The 22,816-nt window shown below is 39.3% G+C and overlaps 1 protein-coding gene and 1 pseudogene across 1 annotated transcript; both read left to right on the forward strand.

Annotated features, from left to right (window-relative positions):
* The first annotated feature begins 963 nt into the window (after window positions 1–963).
* On the forward strand, window positions 964–7,431 carry LOC120293534 (annotated as a pseudogene).
* An 829-nt stretch (window positions 7,432–8,260) lies between these two features.
* On the forward strand, window positions 8,261–8,866 carry LOC120293616. The gene has a single exon (XM_039313312.1). The coding sequence runs from the start codon at window positions 8,261–8,263 to the stop codon at window positions 8,864–8,866; it is 606 nt and encodes a 201-aa protein (XP_039169246.1).
* The last annotated feature ends 13,950 nt before the right edge of the window (window positions 8,867–22,816 follow it).

Here is a 22,816-nt window from a genome sequence, read left to right on the forward strand (position 1 = left end):
TTCAATCTTAGGATTGTTTTCTTCCAAATCATATCCACCCTCTTCCTAATTAAATTCAGTTGCTATTACTATTATAAATAAATTTTGTACAGTGCTCGTTTGTATGTCATAATTTTTTTTTTTCGACTTCATAAATTTTTTTTTGACTTCTTAAATATCATGACTTTCTAAAAAATAATTCACTTAAATATCACAACATTTAATTGATCACTTTAATGTCATAACATTTTTAAATTTTTTTCACAAATTGGACGTGTCATGATACTTGTGATTAACATTTTTAAAAAGTTGGAAATTTCAGGGATGAATTAAAAAATTACATGGCATTTATGTCATAGAAAAATAGAAGTTATTGCACTTGAATGGATGCAATATGAAAAGACACCCGATTGAAAATCGGTAGGCAACTGTGATACTTAGGGCTTGCTCCTCATCGTTGAGATCGCAAATTGAATATCGAAGTGTTAGCGTCTTAAGTCGTGCTAATCTCTCCTGAGATATAGGGTCGATGCTGTCCGGGTACCGAGCGCCTACTTATCAAAAAAAAAAAAAAAAAAAAAAGAACACCTGATTGAAAAACTATTATGGCAATTTGAATGGGCTTCGAAAGTTATAAATCTTGAGGAGGTATTTTCCTACCGGAGAGGCACTGGGGAGGTTTTAGCTCTCCGTTCGTCCTCGTCTTCTCTTCTTCTCGAGCGTTTGACTGATGATCTCTCCCTCCGGCTACGACACGATCGATCACCAGGCTTTTCTCGGTCAACGACGGTCGCCAGAGCTCGGTCGGCGCTGCCCGCCGCCATCTCTCTCGAGGTTCCTCCTCTGCTCGGTCTTCTCTCCTCAAACACGTACATGAAAGGCACGAATTGTACATACCCATATGAATTCACGTACAGAGAGGGAAGAAAGATTCGAACTTTGCGAGTTTTGCAGCGAATTTGATGCTTTGCGTTAGTGGGTTTGGGAATTCGGCAGCGATTGGGATGGTAGATTGAGAATTTCTGCTTCTGGGTTTTTAGCGTTTTAGTCTCTCAGTCGCTCTGCTTTGATGGAAGCCATGGCCGAACATCTGGGTCGGTCGGGGCTTAGATACCCGCCTAAAAGCGTACCGTCTTCTCAACTTTTGACGAACCACGCCAGCTTGAGACTGCTGCCCAACTTGCAGCCCCTTCAGTTCCCCTCCCATGTCCATGCCAATGACATCTCCCCGTTGGCGAAGACCGTGTGCGATATCCTTGCGCGGGCGTCGCCCGAGGAGATCGAGGCCTCGCTCGACTCCACCGAGATCCCTGCGAACCCGATCCTTGTGGAAGAAGTCCTTAAGTATTCATACAATTACCCCACTTCGGCCGTGAAGTTCTTCCGGTGGGCCGGCCAGAAGCACAAGCACTCTGCGATCGCGTGGAACCTCATGGTCGACTTGCTCGGCAAGAACCAGGCGTTTGAGCAAATGTGGGATGCTATACGCTCCATGAAGCGAGAGGGTGCGCTGTCGATGGCGACATTTGCGTCAGTTTTCTCGAGCTACTGCAGTGCTGGTCGGGTCAACGAGGCGGTCATGAGCTTTGATGTGATGGACCAGTATGGGGTTGAACAGGATACTGTGGCAGTTAACTCGATATTGAGCGCTATTTGTGCTGAGGACATGCAGATGATGAGGGCATTGGAGGTTTATGATAAGATCAAGGGGAAGATACCCCCAGATGGGGATACATTTGCAATTCTGCTTGAAGGATGGGAGAAGGAGGAAATGTGGACAAGGCCAAGAACACTTTTGGGGGAAATGGTTGCCCGCATCGGATGGAGTTCGCAGAATATGTCGGCTTATGATGCTTTCTTGACTACTCTGGTTCGTGGGTCGCATGCTGAGGAGGCCATCAAATTTCTCCAGGTGATGAAGGGAAAAACTGCTTGCCAGGTTTGAAATTTTTCTCCACTGCCCTTGATATTCTTAGCAAGAGTGATGATTTGCACAACTGTATCCTATTGTGGGATATCATGGTCAGTAGTGGGTTGATGCCTAGCTTGTTCATGTACAACCAAATGATCGGTCTGCTGTGCAAAAATGATGACACTGACAATGCATTCAGGCTGCTAGATGAGATGGTGTTTCATGGTGCTTTCCTGATTCCTTGACATATAACATGATTTTTGAATGTCTTGTTAAAAACAAGAAGGTCCGTGAAGCAGCCAAATTTTTTGTTGAGATGATCAAGAATGAGTTGCCACCAACTCATTCTAATTGTTCCATGGCCATATCTATGTTTTTCAACGGCGACGATCCTGAGACAGGTGTCGATATATGGAACTACATGATTGACAACTGCTTCTTGCATCTTGATGCAAGTGCAAATGCCTTGCTTCTTGGCCTCTGCACTTTGGGTAGGTTCTCAGAGTTGAGGAAATTTGCAGAAGACATGTTTGATCGGAAGAATTAACATCTATGAATCAACGAGGGAAAAGTTGATGGATGCCTTGTATAAGGCGGAAAGGAGGAGTGCAAGGGACACATACGATTTCCTTTCAAGGAGATGGAGAGCTTGAAGTTATCCCCAGACAAGCTTCACTTTCAGAACACTCTCATGTTTATATCTAGTTTTTCCGTCTATTTTTTGAAGTCCAAAGAATTGGATTAGTTGGAGTAAATAACAATTTCTTGATGTGAGCACTCTCTCTCTCTCTCTCTCTCTCTCCGGCATTTTGCTGTTTACTTTTGCATTTTTGGTTGTTTTATTCCTCAACTAATTGCATAGCTTCTGATAATTCGTTCTGCAAATCTTGTATTCATTCTTTACCTTGTGAAGGGAGCTTCGATGTCCCTATTTTTGAATATTTGGTTTAAAGGAAGTATTATTATTGGGGAGTGCTGTTGTGCAAAAGAGCCAGGGAGATGGCAGACCGTCTCCCTACTTCACTGGTAGGTTGCTTGGGACCTCATGTTCCATATCTCTTCAAAGAGTCTTCCGTGGCTTATGCCGCGAACTGTCATTGGCTTTTCTTGATTCCTAGAATGTGGAAGTTTCATACAATTATAAGGAACTTTCAAACATGGCACAACTACACATCTTTTTGACCAATTGGTTGAAAAGGGATGCACAAGCTTGACCTCAAAAGTAATTCTCTGATGTCAAGCCGAAGTGTATTCTGGCATCTACTGGTGAATTGTCCTAGCTTTTGACATTTCACCTTTGCCTGCAGTCCCTCTCCCTCTTGCCATTGTGTCTCTTTGTTCTTTTCCTCTCCTTTTCTTTGCCCTTTCATCTCTCCATCTCATTTAAAAGTACATCGTGTACTTCTCTCTAAAACAATTCTGCTAAAATAGAAAGTCTTATAGTTGTTTAGCATATTCTCCCAGTCGCCATGCTCTTTGAAGCGCTGCTTCATTAGTTATAATTCTGTTCCTTTCCATCTTTTCTGGACTTTTGGGTCTCTTGGGAACATATCTTTGGTTTGGTTTCTCATTTCCTACATTGCTTTTCTGCATACTCCTGGAGTCCGGAGATTGTGAAGTACATATCGTTTCCCTTATGATGGAGCATGGTGTCAAGACATTTCTATTAAAGAAATTGACATTATTGCCTTGCTTGATTGGACATGCGCCTTTTTTGGCACTTGAAATTGAATATCTATCTACCATTTTCCTGGTTATGGTGCTTACTGCTTGGGTTATTGGCCAATGAAGATATGGACTTTAAAGCTTGAACTGCTGATTTACGGTTTGCTCCTCGGAATCATTTTGCTACAAAGTCCAGTTCTGCTTTTCATCTTCTCGAAATGCATTTGTTATGTAGAGCTATGATAAGTGAACTATTGGTTGCTCTCATGATTAATTTTCATGATTGCGAAGTCAAGTGTGAAATCCTGAACTGCCATCTACTGTCTTGCCCCTGCCTTTTGATGTTGGTAATAAACAGAATGTTTAATTTAATCTGGCCATAAAGAGACTTCCTTCATGTTTCCTCTCACATAAGTAGAGGGCCATCCACCTTAACTTTAATAACCAATTTGGTGGTGTGGCTGTGAGGGCAATAACCTATAATTTCTTTGTCAACAACCAAAAATAATCAACTTTTAAGACAAGTCCTTGTTACCAGGCATGGTGGCTTAAATATATAGGCTAATACTCCATATGTGAGGTCATGAGTTCGACTCCACTTGCAGTAATGGTGCATGTATCTCACTTTGGTGAATGGATTCCGGTCCTCTAGCACCTTGGAGAGCTTTGTCGATGGGCAGGCCTACTTCAGACTGATGGTGGCAGGTGCTGCTTAGTGACAATTTCGCCACCATCTAAATTCAAACATTTACTAGTAAGTATGTGACTCTACTGACAGCAGCTAGAGGATTAGCTATGTTGGTTGCCCTCCTCGCCCTCTCTATTTCAATGTATATAAAAAAAGGAATCTTGAGATTATTCCTTTTTGTAACCCTTTCGAATTATGGACACTTCGAGATTGTAGAAGTATTTCCTTTTATACTTACTCAGGTGTGATGTAAAGGATTATACTGCAACTTGGTAGTTCTGTCCATATCCCATGCTCTAGACAATGACTCCCTTAAACATCAATTTTGAACTTCTTTTGGAAACTTACCCAAACCTCTTGAAAGTTGGAACCGTCTTGAAACTAGTTGATACCGGTTCCATGGGTTTTGGGGACCTTGCACTGTCTTAAACCTCTGCGGCGTATTTGCAAGTGGAAACCAAAAAATGTTGTAATGAGCAATTTTAATGCATGCTTGATCTCCAATGGTTTTAAGGGATAAAAGGTAAATACAAAGAGTCTGCAATAAAGTATCAAACGTTCTTTGTGTGATATGGGTCAAAAATGAGGAAATGCTCAACATCAATAATTATGTCGAGAGTGTATTGACCACCTTACATAAGTTGTAGCTATGTAGGGTACAAGATGTACCAGTTTGGTGTGATCCATACCTTGGAATCTATCCTATATTTTCAGGTTCTCAATTGTTCAAATGGAGAACTTATCCTATTACCTGAGAAACTGTCCAATCATGTCAATAATGTAAGGTCACCCAGTTCACCTTCACGAATTATCGTGCAGCCAGGAGCATGGCCAGAGTAGATGATTTCTTGCTCCTCCTATATTTGGCATATGTGTTGAAGTGAATGCTTTGTCATAGTTTACAAGCTGCAAATGGCAGTTGAGAAATTCGACAATATTTTTTATAGTAGTAAAGAGAATTTTCTACTGGACAAATGTAATGTATCATGAGGTATGAGGCTACTTGGAGGCAGCTGCTTATTGTTTTGATGATGCTTTGCTGGAAAGTCAACTTCTCCTGTTGCTATGGATGTGATGGACACCATTGTTCTGCTTTTCAAGTTGAACAACTTTTAGATATTGGATTATAAGCTCTCACAACTGTAGTTTCAAGTTTACATATATTTGGCTTTGGGCAGCATTTTGTTCATAATCTAGTGCATCTACTCAAATTGTGTTACATCTATGTGTATTAGCCCTTTTCTTATAATTTTGAAATTGCATTTATTTATTTATTTTTGTTTTTGTTTTTGATTGTTCGGAGTTCCCATAAAGTCTTAAGTAGCTCTGTCTAGGTATTCAAATGTTATCATGTCAGGAGCCCTAGAACATTTTAAGCATTAGGTTTGATGGTGCTAAAGCTTTGCTTAAAGTTGCGTGCCTTTTCATCAGGAGGGAAAAAAAAGAAATTGTCAATTTAGCAAATAAAAGTCAAAACAGATAGTAAAGGTTGTCATATTTCTGCCAGAAAATTCTACACTAGATCGTTTTGTTATGATGAACTGTTATTAGCAAACTCAATGGTAAAATTTAGTACTTAAGTGGGACAGTCCCCCAAAATGAAAAGAAAGAAACAGAGAGAGAGAATGAGTGAAGGAAATGTGTGCTATTGTCTTCTGGCTGAGACTTTGGAATGTATTGTAACAGTGTGTAGCCTTGAGGATACCTATAAACTGAATATTGTGCAGCCAAAAGCCTTGTCATTAGTTGATTTTTGCATTGTGAGTAGATGATTGACCGGACATCTGTCATCACTACCATCCCAGTCTCTTTTTAATGGGTCAATGGCAATCCCTCAATTTTGTCTCCGAGATCTGATTTTTTAGGTTTTACTTACCTTAGGCACAATCTTGGATAGTATTCCTGTACCTCATATTATCATATGCTTGAGCCAGCACTTCTCATTATCTCTCTCCTCTTTCATTACAGCGGACCTTGGCTACCCTTTGAATCCTCATCAGGATCCTTTTCATGCTCTACAATTTGTTTCTGCTTCCATTGTTTCTATGAGCTGTGTTCAGTTCTGAACTTGGAAGTTTTAGGTCATGTTATGTGCTGATTCCTGGTTCTGGACCTCTTGTCTATGTTGAAGTTGCTTGTGTCTGCCATCCACCTTTTGTTAAATTTTGGAAACCAACAAAAATGCTCTAGTTCGTATTATATTTATTCGCACTTGTCTACTGACCCTATCTTGTTCGATTGGTTCTTTTCATTGATTGAGCTTGATACTCCCCTAACATGTGGGCACAAGCTGATGACCTGTTTCTATATGTTGCATCCCTTTGTTTGTGAGAATTTCCTCAGTATTAGGGCACACTCTCGAGTCAGTTGAGCTCAACAAGATTGGGTCATGTTAGAGTTGTTAGCAGTGTTGAAAGGCTCATTAAGATGGCTTAGAGCAGGCAGCAGATTGTTGTCATTCAGAGCAACAATAATGATGGCCAATTGGTCGGGGTGATGTGATGTGATGTGATCTCTAATTGATTGAAGTGCTGATTAATAGCTTCACGAGCTAAGAATACACTGGCCATGACTAATTTAAGGCTTCATCAATATGACATCAGGTCTTTTGATCCTTTGACAGTTTTCTTAATTACAAAGCGTCTTGCAGGCGTAATGTTGCCACGATTGTTGACCAGGATGATGACATGATTCTCCAAACAAACCTGTTGTTTGACACCGATGGTGGCAGGTGTGATTGTGCAAAAATTTTTTGGGCTGCTTCCGCAAGAATAGCAGGAGTCCCTCGAGCGGAAATGTCTCCATTGATGTCTATTTTGGCAACCGAGGAGATCACATGGAGAAAATCGGTCAACATGTCAAGACGTGCTGTACATTTCTCTCTGCTTAATGCAATATGGATCTCAATATATCTTTCATCGATTGGGTGCACCACAGGATGGGCATCGACGGTCATGTCACCACATATCACTGAAGCAGCGTGGGCAAGAATGCTTTGAAGGAACCTGTCTTGATTTAACTGCAGTTCCTTTCGGAAATGGTAAATCCTTACCCGCAAGGAGGGGTTTGTATGAACAGTTTGCTGTCTGTTGCAGACAAAATTAAAGCATCATATCTGCCCAGAATATTTGAGGAACGTAGATCCTGTCCTTCGATTCTAACATCCAGTTCATTCTTCTATTGCATATGATGATTCATAATTAAATAATTTTTAGGATCTGAGATACCTTGAAAGTCAATCAACGGATGTATTTTTGCCCCATCACTGACAAAACATTTTCAAGGATCCGTGTGTCCTGAAAAAGGTATCTCTCGCCTGTGAAACCAAGGCAACATAGGGTTCCTTTGTTTCGGCGAATTGCACGTTCGATCATGTCATTGACCTCTCGCAGACCATCGGCGATACACCTTTGACGCGTGTAACTGAGTGAAGTGATGTGGTTCTCTGGCAAAAGGACCATTGGTTAATGTTATAGAATGGTTAAAAACAGACGCAAGAAGCTGAGTTTACACATACATGATGGGGGTAATTCTTACTTGAGTACGCAACACACTCTCTCTCTCTCTCTCTATCTCACATATCAGGTCTCTTTCAACAGGGAAAAAGTGGGATTTAACCCATGATGTTCCCTCCACATGCAGCCCAATAAAATAATTTTGCCTTCCTTGTTAAGCACAAAGTGGGAAAGACACCACTCAATTGGGGATTAAGGAGGGCATGCAAGTTTGGTATTTTTGCCCTCCCTGTCCCCTCAATAAAGCTTCCTTAGGGAGATTCATAGATACAGCAAAGGCTTCTCACTCGCTTCCCCTCCCACATCACAAAAGATACCAAACCGTACCAACAAGCGCAAAGAACCCAAGTTAACTCGCTCTTCCTTCCCACCCCAGCCATCCAAACGCCTGAAAATTTGTCTTTGGGCAGGAAGAAGCAAGAACACCAGCTTGTGCTTGGCCCCTCATGTTGTCTCTCTCAAGGCAAAACTCCAGTCCCTCATCCTGTTATCACCTCTAACATGCCGAAGGGATCTCTTGGCGTGAGTGAGAAGCGGACCCACCCGCTCATCTGGTGCGCGGCCGTCATCTGCGTCATCCTCTCGTTGGCCGTGATCATTGCCGGTATCGCCGTGTTCATTGGCTACGTCGTCGTCCACCCCCGGGTGCCCTTCATCAGCGTCGTCGGAGCGAACCTCGACATCTTCCGGATCGATTACGGCGGGGTCCTGGTGACCCAGGTGACCATCGACATCAAGGCCGAGAACGACAACGCCAAGGCCCACGCGAGCTTCCAGAAGATGGAGCTGATTCTCAGCTACGACGGGGAGAACATCGCGCTGCTCCGCGCCTACCCGTTCGACGTGAATAAGAAAGACTCCATGGTGTTCCACTACGTCGTGCAGTCGTCCCCGATCCCGCTCAACCCAGAGCAGTCCAACCGCGCCGGCGAATCTTTGGAAAAGAACAAGGTGACGTTCGACCTGAAGGGCACTGCCAGGGCCCGCTGGAGGGTGGGGCGTCTGGGCTCGGTCAAGTTTTGGTGTCACCTAGACTGTCACCTCCAGTTTCACCCTCAAAACCAGACGTACATGCACTTCCACCATTGCAGTTCAAGAGGCAAATGAGAGGAAACCCTCAGTCTTATTCCACTACGAATCGGGTCAATTGCAATCATCGACGACGACAAGTCTCGTGTGAACTTCAATAACGTGATCCACCGGCCCTGATGACATCGATATCTTGGACTTGTACCCATGATCCCCCATTGCTAATACACACTCCACTAGGCTTAAGAGTAACAAAGCTGTAATTTTCTTTGTGGAGCAATAAAGCTGCTAGAGCTAGCAATCACTTTTTTTCTCTTCTCTTGTCTTTCTTTACAACCTTCTGAAGCAGCTTCTGGAGTTCTTTGCTTTTCCTTTGTACTGAAGTAAAAGCTTTTTGCTTCCCTAATCTCTTTGAACAGTCCATGAGCAAAATGGACAGGCGGTAAAGCGGAAACCAACTTTTGCTTCACGCTTTTCAAATTCTTAATTTACATCACTCTTGACGTTTCTTCTACCTTCTAGCTCGTATAATTTAGAGAAAGAACGTATTAAATTGAATCCAGCCGAGCTCACACCTGCCTTCAGATGAAATCGGTCCACAAGAGATTCACCTGATCTGACAGTACATGCGAGTTGGTCTTACGTAGTCCGGTTTGGCAATGACATTCCCAACCTTTGACCCAAGGAAAAAAAGAGAAGATGTTAGTGCGTCCTTGCCTTTGTCAAATTGGAGCCACACGTTCAAAAAGGTTTTGATTGGGAAACAAGAAAGGAAAGTTTCTTTGCCGTTGCCGATCCATTCAATCGTTCGACATGAATGCTCGATTTGCGCTTTGTGAAGGCATTAGCTGCTACACTGCAAATTTCTTTTTATGGGCTAGGATGAAGCTTCGGAACGATCAATCGAGCACTCCATCTCAGCCCCTTTGTCTGTAATCGAGTTGAAAACTTCAAATTCTTTCCCCTTTTAACGTTAGAATCATCGAGAAGAGACTTCGGTGCCAAACTAATTAGAGTCGAAGGGCTAAGGTTCGCGATAGTTTAAGCATAGAAAAGCGTAGCGTACAGCTAGGCTATCGGAGGAAAATATAACCTAGGCAGAAATAGCAGGCTTTATACTCGAGGCGGGACTACGCAAAGGGGGAATCCAGCCCCATCGGTGAAAGAGATTTGACGTTTAATCTCGGGACAACCTAGCGTAGAAGCTAGGGATGCGGTAATGATTTTTCACAAGCTACCACGATCACCATTCATCGGTTCATTTTTTGGGAGACTCACCAAAGATTAATCCATCAATTTTTGCTGGTAACAATTTTTCGAATATAAAAGAACTTTCGATGGAGTATGGGGAGCCCTTTTTGTCCTGGACAGAGTTGGGATGGTAATTCCCTATAAACTAGTACATTAGAGCCCACAGCCCAAAGTCTTAAGCCGTCATATTAAGCGCGACGATTCTTCTTTCACTTAAAGTTTCTTTTTTTTTTTCTTTTTAACATGAAAAATGGATTGAAACACATCTAATTCCAGTTATTTTCGAGTTATTAATGTTTTTTTTTTTTTTGGTGTTGGAGGAAAGGAACCAATTGCCGAAACTCGCGCGCCGTAAACCCCAAGGTGAGTTATTAATGTTCGTAGTGCCATAATCAAGTTTATTACTTTGTTTCAATTTTGTATAAGTCGTAATGTTGATTCAAAATTGTGATAATGAGGATTATCACTTTAGAGAAATCAAAACCAAAAAGAATTAAAAAAAAAAAAAAAAAAAAAAAATGAAGAGAAAAGAAAATAAAGGTAATGGAAGGAAAAAAAAAAAGAATGGGATAGAATATTTTAATTACCTTGTATTGTTTGGAAGTGCATTGAAGGGAAATGATGTGGAGGGGAAATAGTGAGTGAATTTATTTAAAATTTATTTGTCTTGTCCACAAGGGGCAATAATGGAAAAAAAAGAAGGAAAAAAAGAGTTCCTTTTCATTCGATTCTTTTCAACTTTGAAGAAAGGGATAGGTGAACTAAGGGCCTACTTAGTAACGTACCAAATATTCTTTTATTTTTCGCAACAAAAAAAAGAACAATAATACACTTGGTACCCAAGAATAGATTTGAAATAGATTAAGAAAAAAAAAGAAAAGAAAAGTTACTTCTTTATCTTCGAGAACAATTCAAGAATCACGCCTCTCTTTCTTTCTTTCTTTTGATTTTCTTTTCTCATTTTCCTTTTTTCTTCTCCTTCTTCCTTTAGCCGGTCACCTACCTTGGCGATGGTAGGCAACCTTGCAGGAGCCCCACCAGCCCTTGGCAAGGCTGAGCCTCGTTGTGGTTGGGCAAGGCTTGGGCCGATGAAGCTTGGCCTCACGTGGGGTTGGTGAGGCTCTTCTGAGGTTGGTGAGGTCACCGGCCCTCGTCTAGCTAGTTGTCGCCTGTAGCCAAGGCCCGGGATCGAGAGGAGGAGGAGGAAGAGGAGGAGAAAGAAGAAGAAGAAGAAAAGAAAAAAAAAATAAAAAGAAAATGGGAAAATGTAATAAAATTATTCAAAAATTGAAAGAAATTTTAAATCACAAAATAAAAATAAAAATTGAGGATTGTATTAAAATCATGACTATTCCAAGAATAGAAATTTTGTATAGTTACCAAACGTTTTCGAATTCTCAGAACTCGTATAGCAAATAAAATTAGAAAACAGTTTCCGAGCATAAATTGTTCCCAGGAATAAATGGTTACCAAATGTACTCTAAAAGTCATAAAAGTTATCATGAAAGTATAAGTGAATTCTAAAACTTATCAAATTGGTGTAATCAAATTGTTATATTAATTCTATTCAATTTAGCTAGTGAAAATACTGATATGGCTATTTATTTTTTCAATATCTTATGTGACGATGCCATGGCTAAAACTATGTCGTTTTGATTTTACAAATTTTATTTAAGTTATATTAAAAATAAGCAAACAAAAAAAAAAAACATAAAGAAAAAAAGAAAAGAGAAGAAGGAGAACTCATTCGAGGTTTTAGCTATGTGTTTTATGTTTTAGCCATGTCATCACCATGTAGAAGATAGAAAAATTGAAAAAAATCAATGTTAGCATTTTCTATTGATCAAGTTGGACGACGTTAATGGAAAGACTTAATTATACTTATTTGACAGTTTTATGACTTAATCACACTTTATAACTCAATTGCGCTTTTGTAATAAATTTTAAGATTTCCGATATAGTTATTCCATAAAGAAAAATGTAAGTGTAAGTCTCTTTGGAAATACTTCTCTCTTATTGAAACCTATTCCCTTAACTTCCCTTCAATCGTATAAAATGTAAGAATCTTATACTCACAAAATATTCTATTTGAGTCATACATACTCAACTCACACATAAGTCTACGAGTTGATCACTACAACTCCATTGGCATACCAGAAATCAAAAAGCCTTTTACACGAAGTAGCAAATACACAAGATACAAATCTGCTCAGGCATTTGTTTGTAAAGAAATCTAATTTGTGATCTCGTGAAAGACGGTGTGACCCTTTACCATTGAACCTTTGGGTATGCCTTTCGGTGGTATTTGATTGAACACTTGACTTTATGAATAGGTAGCATTAAAAGGTTTGATTTCTCGACTTGTACTTAAGGTGGGAAAGGGAATTGATTATCAAGAGAAACAAGGCAACCCATTCAAGGCAACCCATTTTTTGCCGTACTATACTATCACTTATATTTTTCACTCCCGGCAAAAAGAAACTCTATTTTTTTTTTTTTGCTTAATCTATGTTAGGAATATACATGTGAATGAATTCGATTACCCAGAAACAAGAACCGATCATGCAACCATAATCTATGTATTTCATAATGCGTGTAGGGTGGGTAGAGGAGTCTCTTGCTTTGCTGCAAAATGGAATGATTGGATCTTGGGCATTGGTGTGAAAAAGAATAATTAGATCTAATGGAAACTAATACAAAAATAGGGCAAAGTACAAAGCGCCCTCGCAATCAATTTTAGTGAAGATTTATAATGCTTGGAGACTTGTTGCAGGTCATTATAAAGTCTAAGTCGATCGATTAAGTTAAGAAAAAAGCAATTCAATGAGTGCAATATGAGGCAATCTATTTGATTATCAAGACAAAATTACTTAAGTCAATTCAATACAAAAACCGAAGGGGACAAGATTGGGCCCTTCTCCATTCGGAAGTATATGAAAGGTGCACTCGCATTTGTTGCCCTCTCCCCACCTTGCCGTTTAATGGCAACAAGAAACTATTTATTTTCTATAAATATATATAGAAAATTCCGTCAAATGATATGCGAATATATATAATATCCTGAAAAAAAGCTATCATAATCAATTGTATTAAACAAGTGAAAGGTTTTGCGGGTAGGGTAGGTGGAGGGTTCTCTTGCAAAAAAGAATGATTGGTCATGATGAAACTAATACAAAATTAGGTTAAAGTACAAATTTCCCAAGTTGAGCTCCGTGTTCTGCAATGATCCACTTAAAATAGCCGGCCTTTAATATTTGTCATTTCCTTCTCTAATCACAATCGCCGATCTTCTTTCCATTCCAATCCTATTACGAATTTACGAGACTTCATTATAGTTAATTTTCGCATGTTCCAATTACAAACTCAATACCATCTTCTACCTCTCCAGATGCGTCACACAGGCAAGATAAGACTGAAGAAACTCACTGATTTGTGGCGATTCTGCTTAGATCAGTGCTGAGTGTTGTGAATCGGCCCTACACCTGAAAGAGCGGCCACTCCATTCCTCCTTTCCGAAGGGTTCTCGAGACTCCAGATTCTTCATATGTATTTTTTTTTTCCTTCGTTCTTATATAATGAAGCAAGAAAATCCACTAGCAACACAGATCAGAACCGGCCATCATGTTCCTTTCAACCGCCACGTACCTTGTGGACACAAATTTGGAGTCTTGATGTGCCTCCAAAGGTTCACTTCTTCATCTAGAGTCTATGCCAAAATGCCCTCCCGACGAAGGAAAACCTATATAGAAGAAAATTGTAAGTGACCCACGATGCCCGGTATGCTGTTCGTGTATGGAAACTACAGAGCACTTGCTGTTTCTTTGCAAATGGACAAAGCGAGTATGGCAAGACCCGATTTTTGAGCAGATCAGGCCAAATAACAGCATCAATCGCACGGATCAGTGGATTTTAAAAGCTTTCCGAAGAGATCAGAACTCACCCGCTCGTGAACTCATTAGTCTCATCCTATGGAACATCTGGAAGGCGAGAAACAACTGGATCTTCCGTGCAAAGGAACCCCAACCAGCAGATCTGCTGTTAATAGCAAAGGAACAACAAAGTACACGCTCAGCATGGGTAGATCGAAAAGGCGAGCGAGCTCTCAATCAAAACTCACCCGCTCACCGGAGGCCTCCGGAAGGGCAAAACCTGAAGTTGAACGTAGATGCGTCGTGGAGACCCCGGAGATTTCCTCGCTCTGTCGCCGGTATCGCACGAGACGCAGCTAGAAGGGTTCTCGACGGCCGCGGCCACAGCTAGGGTTTCTCGGCAGCTGAAGCGGAAACTCAAGCACTTTCTCACGGGATATCGTTTTCTGCACGAACTCAAGACGAACCACGTGCGGGATCTTGAAGCCGAACGGAAGCTACTTCATAGAAAGTGACTGTTATGCTGCGTAGAAATGGTCATGGGCCGGGCCGCATGTACATGGGACCTTAAAGAAATCGTTCACAGGTGTACGCATGGGCTTCAGCAGAACAACGACTTCACGGTGATTTATAGCCCACGAGAAACCAATGCAGCGGCGGATTGGATTGCTCGACACCATCGACAAAACACCCTACCACGTAATTGGGTGTCTTCCCCCCCTCTTCCCCTATGGAATATATTATGCGCAGATCTTTCCCCTTCTGTGGTTTGTAAGACTTCTCTTTAATTAAGTAATAGTCACTTTTTTCGACCAAAAAAAAAAAAAAAAATTAAAAACTCAATAAATATAATAAATTCAAAGGGAGAATGCAATTAGTAATTGGTTTCAAGGTGGATCCACCCTAGAACTGAAATCGAATCGAGGGTTAGGCCCCGTTTGTTAACGTTCTTTTTTTCTGTTTATGAACAAAAATCCTGTTTTTTTGTTTCAAGGAACAAAAATCCCGTTTTTTGTTACAAGGAACAAAAAAAGAACAGAAACGCGTTTGTTTGCGTTTTATTCCAAATCTATTTTTTTGTTCCCGAAATACATTTGAATAAACGAGAAACAAGAAAAACATGTTTCTTGTTTTCGAACAATTTTTAAGAACAAATTTTCTCTCCTCTCTCTTTTTCTTATATATTTTTTTTCTTCTTTTCTTTTTCTTTTTCTTTGGCGGTCGCCGGCCTTGGCCATGGGCGGCGACCGGCCGTTGAGGGTCGGCGACGCCGTCGAGGTTCGGCGACCTCACTAGAGCATCGCGCCTCGGCGAGGCCTCTCGCCTTGCTGGGTAAGCTTGGGCTTGCCCAGATCTGGCGAGCCTAAGCTCGCCCAGCCACTGGTGAGGCTCGCACCGGCAGGTGGCCCGGGCGAGGCCGAGCCTCACTAGTGATCCGACGAGCCCGAGCTCGCCCATCCGACGAGCTCGAGCTCGCCAGCCAAGGCGAGGCCGAGCCTCGCCAAGACGGGGGCAAGGTTGGGCGAGCTCGGGCTCGCGGATCTGGCGAGCCAAGCTCGCCTAGCCAAGGCGAGGCCGCCGCCCTCGTCGATCGGTCGGCCCGGCCATGGCCGAGGCCGGCGACCGGGCCAAAAGAAGAAAAAAAGAAAAAAAGAAAAAAGAAAGAAAAATAAAATAAAAATATTAAAAATTAACATAAACAAAAAAGAACACAAATTTACCAAACGTATTTCGTTCATTTTTTATTCCCGGAATAAGTTTACCAAACGTCTTTTTTCTATTTAAAATTGTTCTCCTGAGTTTAAATAGTTTTTCTATTTGTTCCTCGAAAACTAATTTTGAACATAAACGTTACCAAACTCGCCCTTAGTTCCCAGTTTATAAAATCGAAAATCGCCCCCGATCCTAGAATTGTTGGGATTTCTTTCTTTCTTTTGTATTCCATGGGGGAATGGAACACTAGAACCGGACAAGGGATTAGGAAGGATTTTTTTTTGTTTTTGGTTTTTAAACTCTTGTAGGGAGCAAGTGTGTCTATGAATGTTGTTTTTGTTTTCTTTTCTACCCTTTTGGCAAGAAAACTATTGGTCTGATCCAAATAGTTCAATCCACACTTGAGATTTGGAATTGGACTGATTATCACCGGTTTTAAATTTTAAAAATTGGGAACAGCCTAGAACCAACCAGTTTGGTTCAGTTTCCGTGATCACCTCTATTAAATAAGATTGCTAAATACTAGAATGCTCACTGTTTTCTTTGGATATGGACTAATCATAAATATCATATATATATATATATATTAAATAGAAGGGTTCGAAAATATTGTAGTAAATGAACCGAAATTATTCGCTTCCGCACATGGCGTGCACTCCACATCATCGACAATAATTTTGCGTTGTTTTCAAGATGTCGAAGCAAAGGCGGTTTGGTTTGAGCCAGCGGATTTAAATGAATTAGAGGGACCCTTCTTGGGACAACTTTTTAGTGACTAAAATGAAACTCTGTCGCCGTTTAGAGACATGGTGGCGTTGGCAAGGCCGGAAGACCCTCATCAGGGGCTAGACATGGTTGTTGATTTATACTACTACTATAAGATGGGGGTAACTTTTTAGGACGGCCGCTATTTATTCAGGTATTGTACCGCATTACTTCATAAATGGTCATATATTCTCTTCATATTCATGTAGCTTTCCTTTACCTATCAATTTAAGATTTTGGGTTAGACTTTCTAATATAGAATCACAAATACGTGTCCACCTTCCATCGAAATTCGTCTTGCATTTTATATTTATGTGATTTTTTTTTCCATCCATTGGCTTAAGCTTATATGTCGTAAGATTAAATTCATTAAAAAGTAAAAGCCACTCTATACGGGCCTGCTCACTTGTTATCCCAGTAGTCAATCTTTCATATTTCGAGGCTCGATGGCTGAGGCGTGGAGCTTGCGATGATTTACTACAAAAGGTTAAGAACCAAGAGCAAAGGACTATTTAACTTTTAAGGTACATTTATTTAGTGAAAAATATAAAATTTGGCTAAAATATTCTCTTTATTATTTGAAATAATTAATCAATGAAAAATAATTTGATTTTCAATTATTAATTTTCATTTTTATAAATGATATAAATTATTGTTTTTAGGAAAATATTTATTAGATTATTCATTTACTACAAAAAGAAACGGACATATAATGAAGATCAATGCTAGGACACTGATCGCAGTTCCCTATAAAGTCTTAACTTGATCAATAAAGTTGACAAGTGCAATTTCAAGCAATTTATTTGATTATAAAAACAAAATTGTTAATTCAATTTAATATGAAACCGCTGGGGACCAGGTCGGGCCTTCTCCATACAGAAGGAATTAAAAGGTGCATTAACATTTGTTGTTGTCTGCCCACTTCAATTTAATGTTTTGGCCACTGAAACATTATTTTATAAATTGATCACATTCACAAGCAAAAGCTCAATTAAAAGCACCTCGTTTACGGTTTGAAATAGCGGCAAAAAATAGAACAGATTGTTCTCTTGCGACACACCTTTAGATGATTCTAATCATCACCTTAGCAATCAAATCGCCAGTTAACTTTTTGATACTACGTTATATGAATAAAGAAATATTTGTTTATATATATATATATATATATATATATATATATATATATTTTTTATAAATTGGGATTGAGAGGGGCCATCGGCCAGCTATCTATCTAGCCGTTACCATGATCCGTTATTTGGTTTTACAAGTTGGAAGGGAAATGAAGGAATAAAAAAAAAAGAAAAAGAAATGGAAGGAAAATAATGTAATAGAAATTTTAAGGGTTAATACTATGACCAAATTTGTACACCCATTATAAAGTTATTCCAAACTAATTTTTTAACCACTAAAAAACCCAAATTAGTATAATCATAACAAATTTACTCAAACTTAATTTTTTAACCACCAAAAACTCTAAACTAGTATATTTATGATAAATTTACAATCTATTACTTTCCGTTAAATTCTATTTATACCACAAAAACCGCAAATGGGTACACATATAATAAATGGAGAGTAAAATTCCAAATTAGTACACTCATTAACTGTCACGTGTTTGATAAAAATTAATGAAAACTCACGAATGTTTAGTTTCCTCACTTCCCTCCAACTAAATACAATTTAAAGATCCCGCACTCACTACAAAATGTTCAATTCGAGTTACAAATCCCTCAATCTATTCATAAGTCTACGGACCATCATCGCAATCCAATCAACACACTAGAGATAAGGAAGTCTCTTCACATAGAGTAGGAAATGCAAAAGCACGGGCCACTAGATACTCACTCACGACATAGCACGAATTTATAATCTCATGAAAAATCGCGTCACTCTTTATCATCGGGCGACTAGACCATAATTTTCGGTGAATAATTGGTGATAAATGAGAATTAATACAAAAATAGTGCATGGTAAAACAGACACATCACTAGGAGATTCGCCACCGAGTTTCAAAATACCATGATAGTTTATTTAGCCAGCCACGTCTTGCAGAGACTAGTGCTTAGAGACTCTTCACAGGTCACCATAAAGTCTAATTCGATGAACCAAGTTAACCGAAAAAGTCAATGAATGCAATTTGAGGCAATCTATCTATTTGATTATCGAGACAAAATTGGTAATTCAATTTAACACAAAATCGCAGGGGACAAGAAATTATTCATTTGGAAGGAATTAAAAGGTGCATTCATATATGCCACCGTCTCCCCACCACTATGCCGTCTACCGGCTAAAAGAAATTATTCATTTTTTTTTTTTGGTCAGAAAGTATAGTCGAGCTTCATTACTTCACTTAGTTTCTTCATAACAAAAATCACGGGCCTCAGAAACAATAAGGTCCCTTAAAGTACTAGGAGGATTAGTAAGCCAATCTCTAGGAAGATAATTACCTCTATAGGCATTAGCTACCCAGTCTGCTACTTTATTTACTTCTCTTGGGCAATTGGCTATAATCAAGTTTTCAAATTGGGCCATCTCCAATTTGCAGGCGTTAACTATAATTTCCTCCTCCCACGAAGCCTTTTCCTTATCTATCACTGCCCTGATCACATTTAAGTTGTTTGACTCTACACTTAAGTTCAGCGAAGTGTTCTTCCTTAGATATCGACACGCCTCCAACAAAGCGAGGGTTTCAATTTGGCTTGATGATGCCGCGGAAACCGTCTTCGCAAACCCATCCACCACTCTTCCAGTTTTGTCTTTGCAGACACACGCTATGCTGCCTTCTGATTTGCTTGCCTCGAATGAGCCATCTACGTTTACCTTCAGATTATTTCCGTCCGGTGCCTTCCAAATTGCAGGTGAAAACTCTTCTTTCTTCCTTAATTTTTTGCTTCCTCGATTCCATCGCTCAAAGCTTTTCGAATTTGCTAAGGCAGAGTCCACCACCCGTGATGGATTTGGAGCACGTCTTCGGAATACAAAGTGATTTCTAGCTTTCCATATTTCCCAAATAATTGTCACCAGCAATTTCGGCTGAGGAGAGTTCTCCTTTTTCCTAACTTGATTTAGCATCCAAGTTTCAAACCGACCTAGCCCCTGATTTGATATTTTTATTTGCAAATCCGAGTGTCGTCATCCCTCGTTTGTCCATTTGCACAATAGAAAAATATGCTCAACGGATTCAGGGCTTTGCCGACAAAGAGGACACAACAGTTCAGGTACAATCTTCCTTTTCCACAAATCTTCTGTAGTCGTGATTGCATTATGGCATAGGCTCTAGATAAAAGTTTTAATTTTTTGATGTGTATGCAAGTTCCAAATCATAGTCCATAGCTCTCTTGGGTATTGGTAAGAAGATGATGGCTAAATTGTGTGCTGCTTCGTATCTAGCTCCCAGATTTGATTGTATGCGCTCTTTACAGTGTATTTGCCGGCTTTTGTTTTAGTCCACATCACTTTATTGTTGTCATCCATATTTGCAAGTGGGATTGTTAATATTTCCCCAGCAATTTCTTTGCTGAACATATTAAAAGGTTTCTGCTCTTCCCATTTTGCTTCCTTAGAGTTGATCAATTCATTTACCATTTGTCAATTCATTATTCATTTGACTAGTTGGGGATGAGCATTGATTTTGATACCAATTGAAAAATCTAATTCAAAAACTTAAATTATTAGATGCTTGGACACTGGTCGTGGGTCATTATGAAGTCTTAACTTTATCAATCAAGTCGACAAGATCACGTCTTCTCCATTCGAAAGGAATTGAAAGGTGCATTCACGTTTGTCGCCGTCTTCCCACTTCACTAAAGTTTATATATTGGCCATTAAAACATTATGCTATAATATTTATCACAAGCATAAGCTCAGTTAAAAGCACCTCGTTGACGGTTTGAAAAATCGGCAAAAATTAGAACAGACCGTTCTCTTGCAACACACCTTTAGATAATTCTATTGATCGCCTCAACAATCGAGTCACCAGTTAACTTTTTTGGTATTTCGTTATTTGAATAAAGGAATCTTATTTGAAAACGTTTTTATATAAGCTAGGATTGAAAGAGGCTATCAATGCGGCTATCTCTCTAGGCATTATCATAATCCTTTATTTGGTTTTACAAGTTGCAAAGGGAACGAAGGGAGAAGAAACAAAATGAAAATGAAGGGAAAAAACGATTAGAAATTTTAATTACCTTATATCGTTGGGAACTGCATGGAAGCGAAATGATGTGGAGGGAAATAAAGTGAGTAAATTTACTTAGATAATAAGGGGCGATATTGGAATAAAGAAGCAGAAAATGTTCATTTCCACTGGGTTATTTTCAACTTTGAAGGAAAAATAAAATTGGGGCAATGTTTAGTTTCCACCCTTCCTTCCAACTATATACAGTGTAATGATTTCACGCTTGCAGCAAAATAATCGATTTGAGTCACAAATTCCTTGGCCTATTCATAAATGTACTGATCATTGTTGCAATCCAATCATCACATTACAGATCAAAAAGTCTCTTCACATGCAATATGATATGCAGAAAACACATACCCTTATATACTCATTCACGACACAACACAAATTTACGATCTCACGAAAGGTGGTGTGACCCTTTATCACTGGACAATCGCTCAATGGGTAATTGGTGATGAATGAACACGCCACCTAGAGATTTGCCCCCAAGTTTCAACATACCATGATAGCTTACTTAGTTACGTTTGGTGAAGATTAATGCTTGGTGACTGGCGCAGTCACATGTCACTATAAAGACAAAAGTCAATGAATTGCAATTTGAGGCAATCAATTTGATCATCAAGACAAAATTTTTAATTCAATTTCACACAAAACAGCAGGGGACAAAATTGTGGCTTCTCCATTTGGAATAAATTAGAAGGTGCATTCACGTAGTCGCCGTCTAGCAGTGAAAAGAAATTATTTATTCGATTGGGACGAGCATATAAGAAAACGTAACGGAAAATGTTAAATTAATTAGTAGAGAGACCACATGATTATATAAAATATATAAAAATAATTGTCAAGCCACGTGAGATAATATTTTTATAATGTAAATAATAAATATGGACGTGACTATCTTGAAAAAGGTGTTATGCTTCCATAAACAAGTGAGAGGGCTTGGAGGAGCCTCTTGCTTTAGTGCAGAAAATATTCTCTTTGGGAATTGGCGCAAAAGAAAAATTAGTGACGATGAAATTAGGGCAAACTACAAGGCTTCCAAATTGAGCTTCGTGTTCTTTAATGACCCACTTAACAGAGATGCCTTAAATATATTTGTCATTTTCTTCTCTAATCACTATCGCTAATATTCTTTTCAATCCAATTCTAATATGCACTTTTCGTGAAATTTTTGTGAATGCGGCACAATATAATGTGATTTTTCTTATGTTCTAATTAAAAAACCCAAAAATTATCATAAATAAAAAATCAATTAAATAAATTGCAAATATTAGAATACCCACTAATCTTTCCTGGATCTGGACTAACCATATTATATATTTTAATTAAAACGATCCGGAATATTGCAGTAAATATCCATAGAATATCCGCCTCCTCACGTGACGTGCATGCCACATTACTGAGACAATTATTTTGCCTTGCTTCGAGATGTCGATGCAAAAGGCGGTTTGAGCCCACCGGAATTGAATGAAATATGAACACGAAGAAACCTTGTAGCAATTCGGAGACATGCCAAGCATGACACGCCAGACGTACATTCTTTTATTGGGATAATAACATAAATAATCTCGATCCCAACATTTTTATCGGTGCGCTCGACATTTTTATCAGTGCAGTGCGCACTGTCTAAACTTTGACCCATTACGCAACACAATTCTTAAACTTTTAATTTATTTAATATGATTTCCAAACTAGTGATAAATGTTCAATGCGATGATTCTTTTTGCATTATTTTTACATAGTCCGTGGATTAAATTGGATATTTACCAATAACTCAACTCAAAGACCACATTAAATACGACATCGCAAATTAGGCCAAAGTTTATAAATCATATCGAACAAATCAAAAGTTGAGAGATGACATTGCACATCAGACTAAAATTTAAGGGACGTTGACATCTTTTTCCCTTCTATTATTAGGTCCTCTATCTTTCGTTTTCATGTTTGTCATATTCTTACATGTGGTGGGCACGAGGTTTTGTCAAACTTTCAATTCCGTCCCTCTTTTTTCCCATGAAAGATGAATATTATATTTGTAATTATGGGCCACTTCGACTGCGATGGACACTTAAAACATGCGGCTTAAGCAATGTAATTATAGTTTCCTTAAATGTGAACACATCATCCTAGAACATATCGAATCTTGCATCGCACTCATGTCGCTTATTATGGCTTGCTATTATCATTAAAGAACCGGGCACGCCTAACGCGTGAAGAGAAAAGAAATGATAGTGTCAAAAAAAGGAAAAA

This window comes from Eucalyptus grandis, chromosome 5 (assembly GCF_016545825.1).
Source record: "Eucalyptus grandis isolate ANBG69807.140 chromosome 5, ASM1654582v1, whole genome shotgun sequence".
NCBI classification, from domain to species: Eukaryota; Viridiplantae; Streptophyta; class Magnoliopsida; order Myrtales; family Myrtaceae; genus Eucalyptus; species Eucalyptus grandis.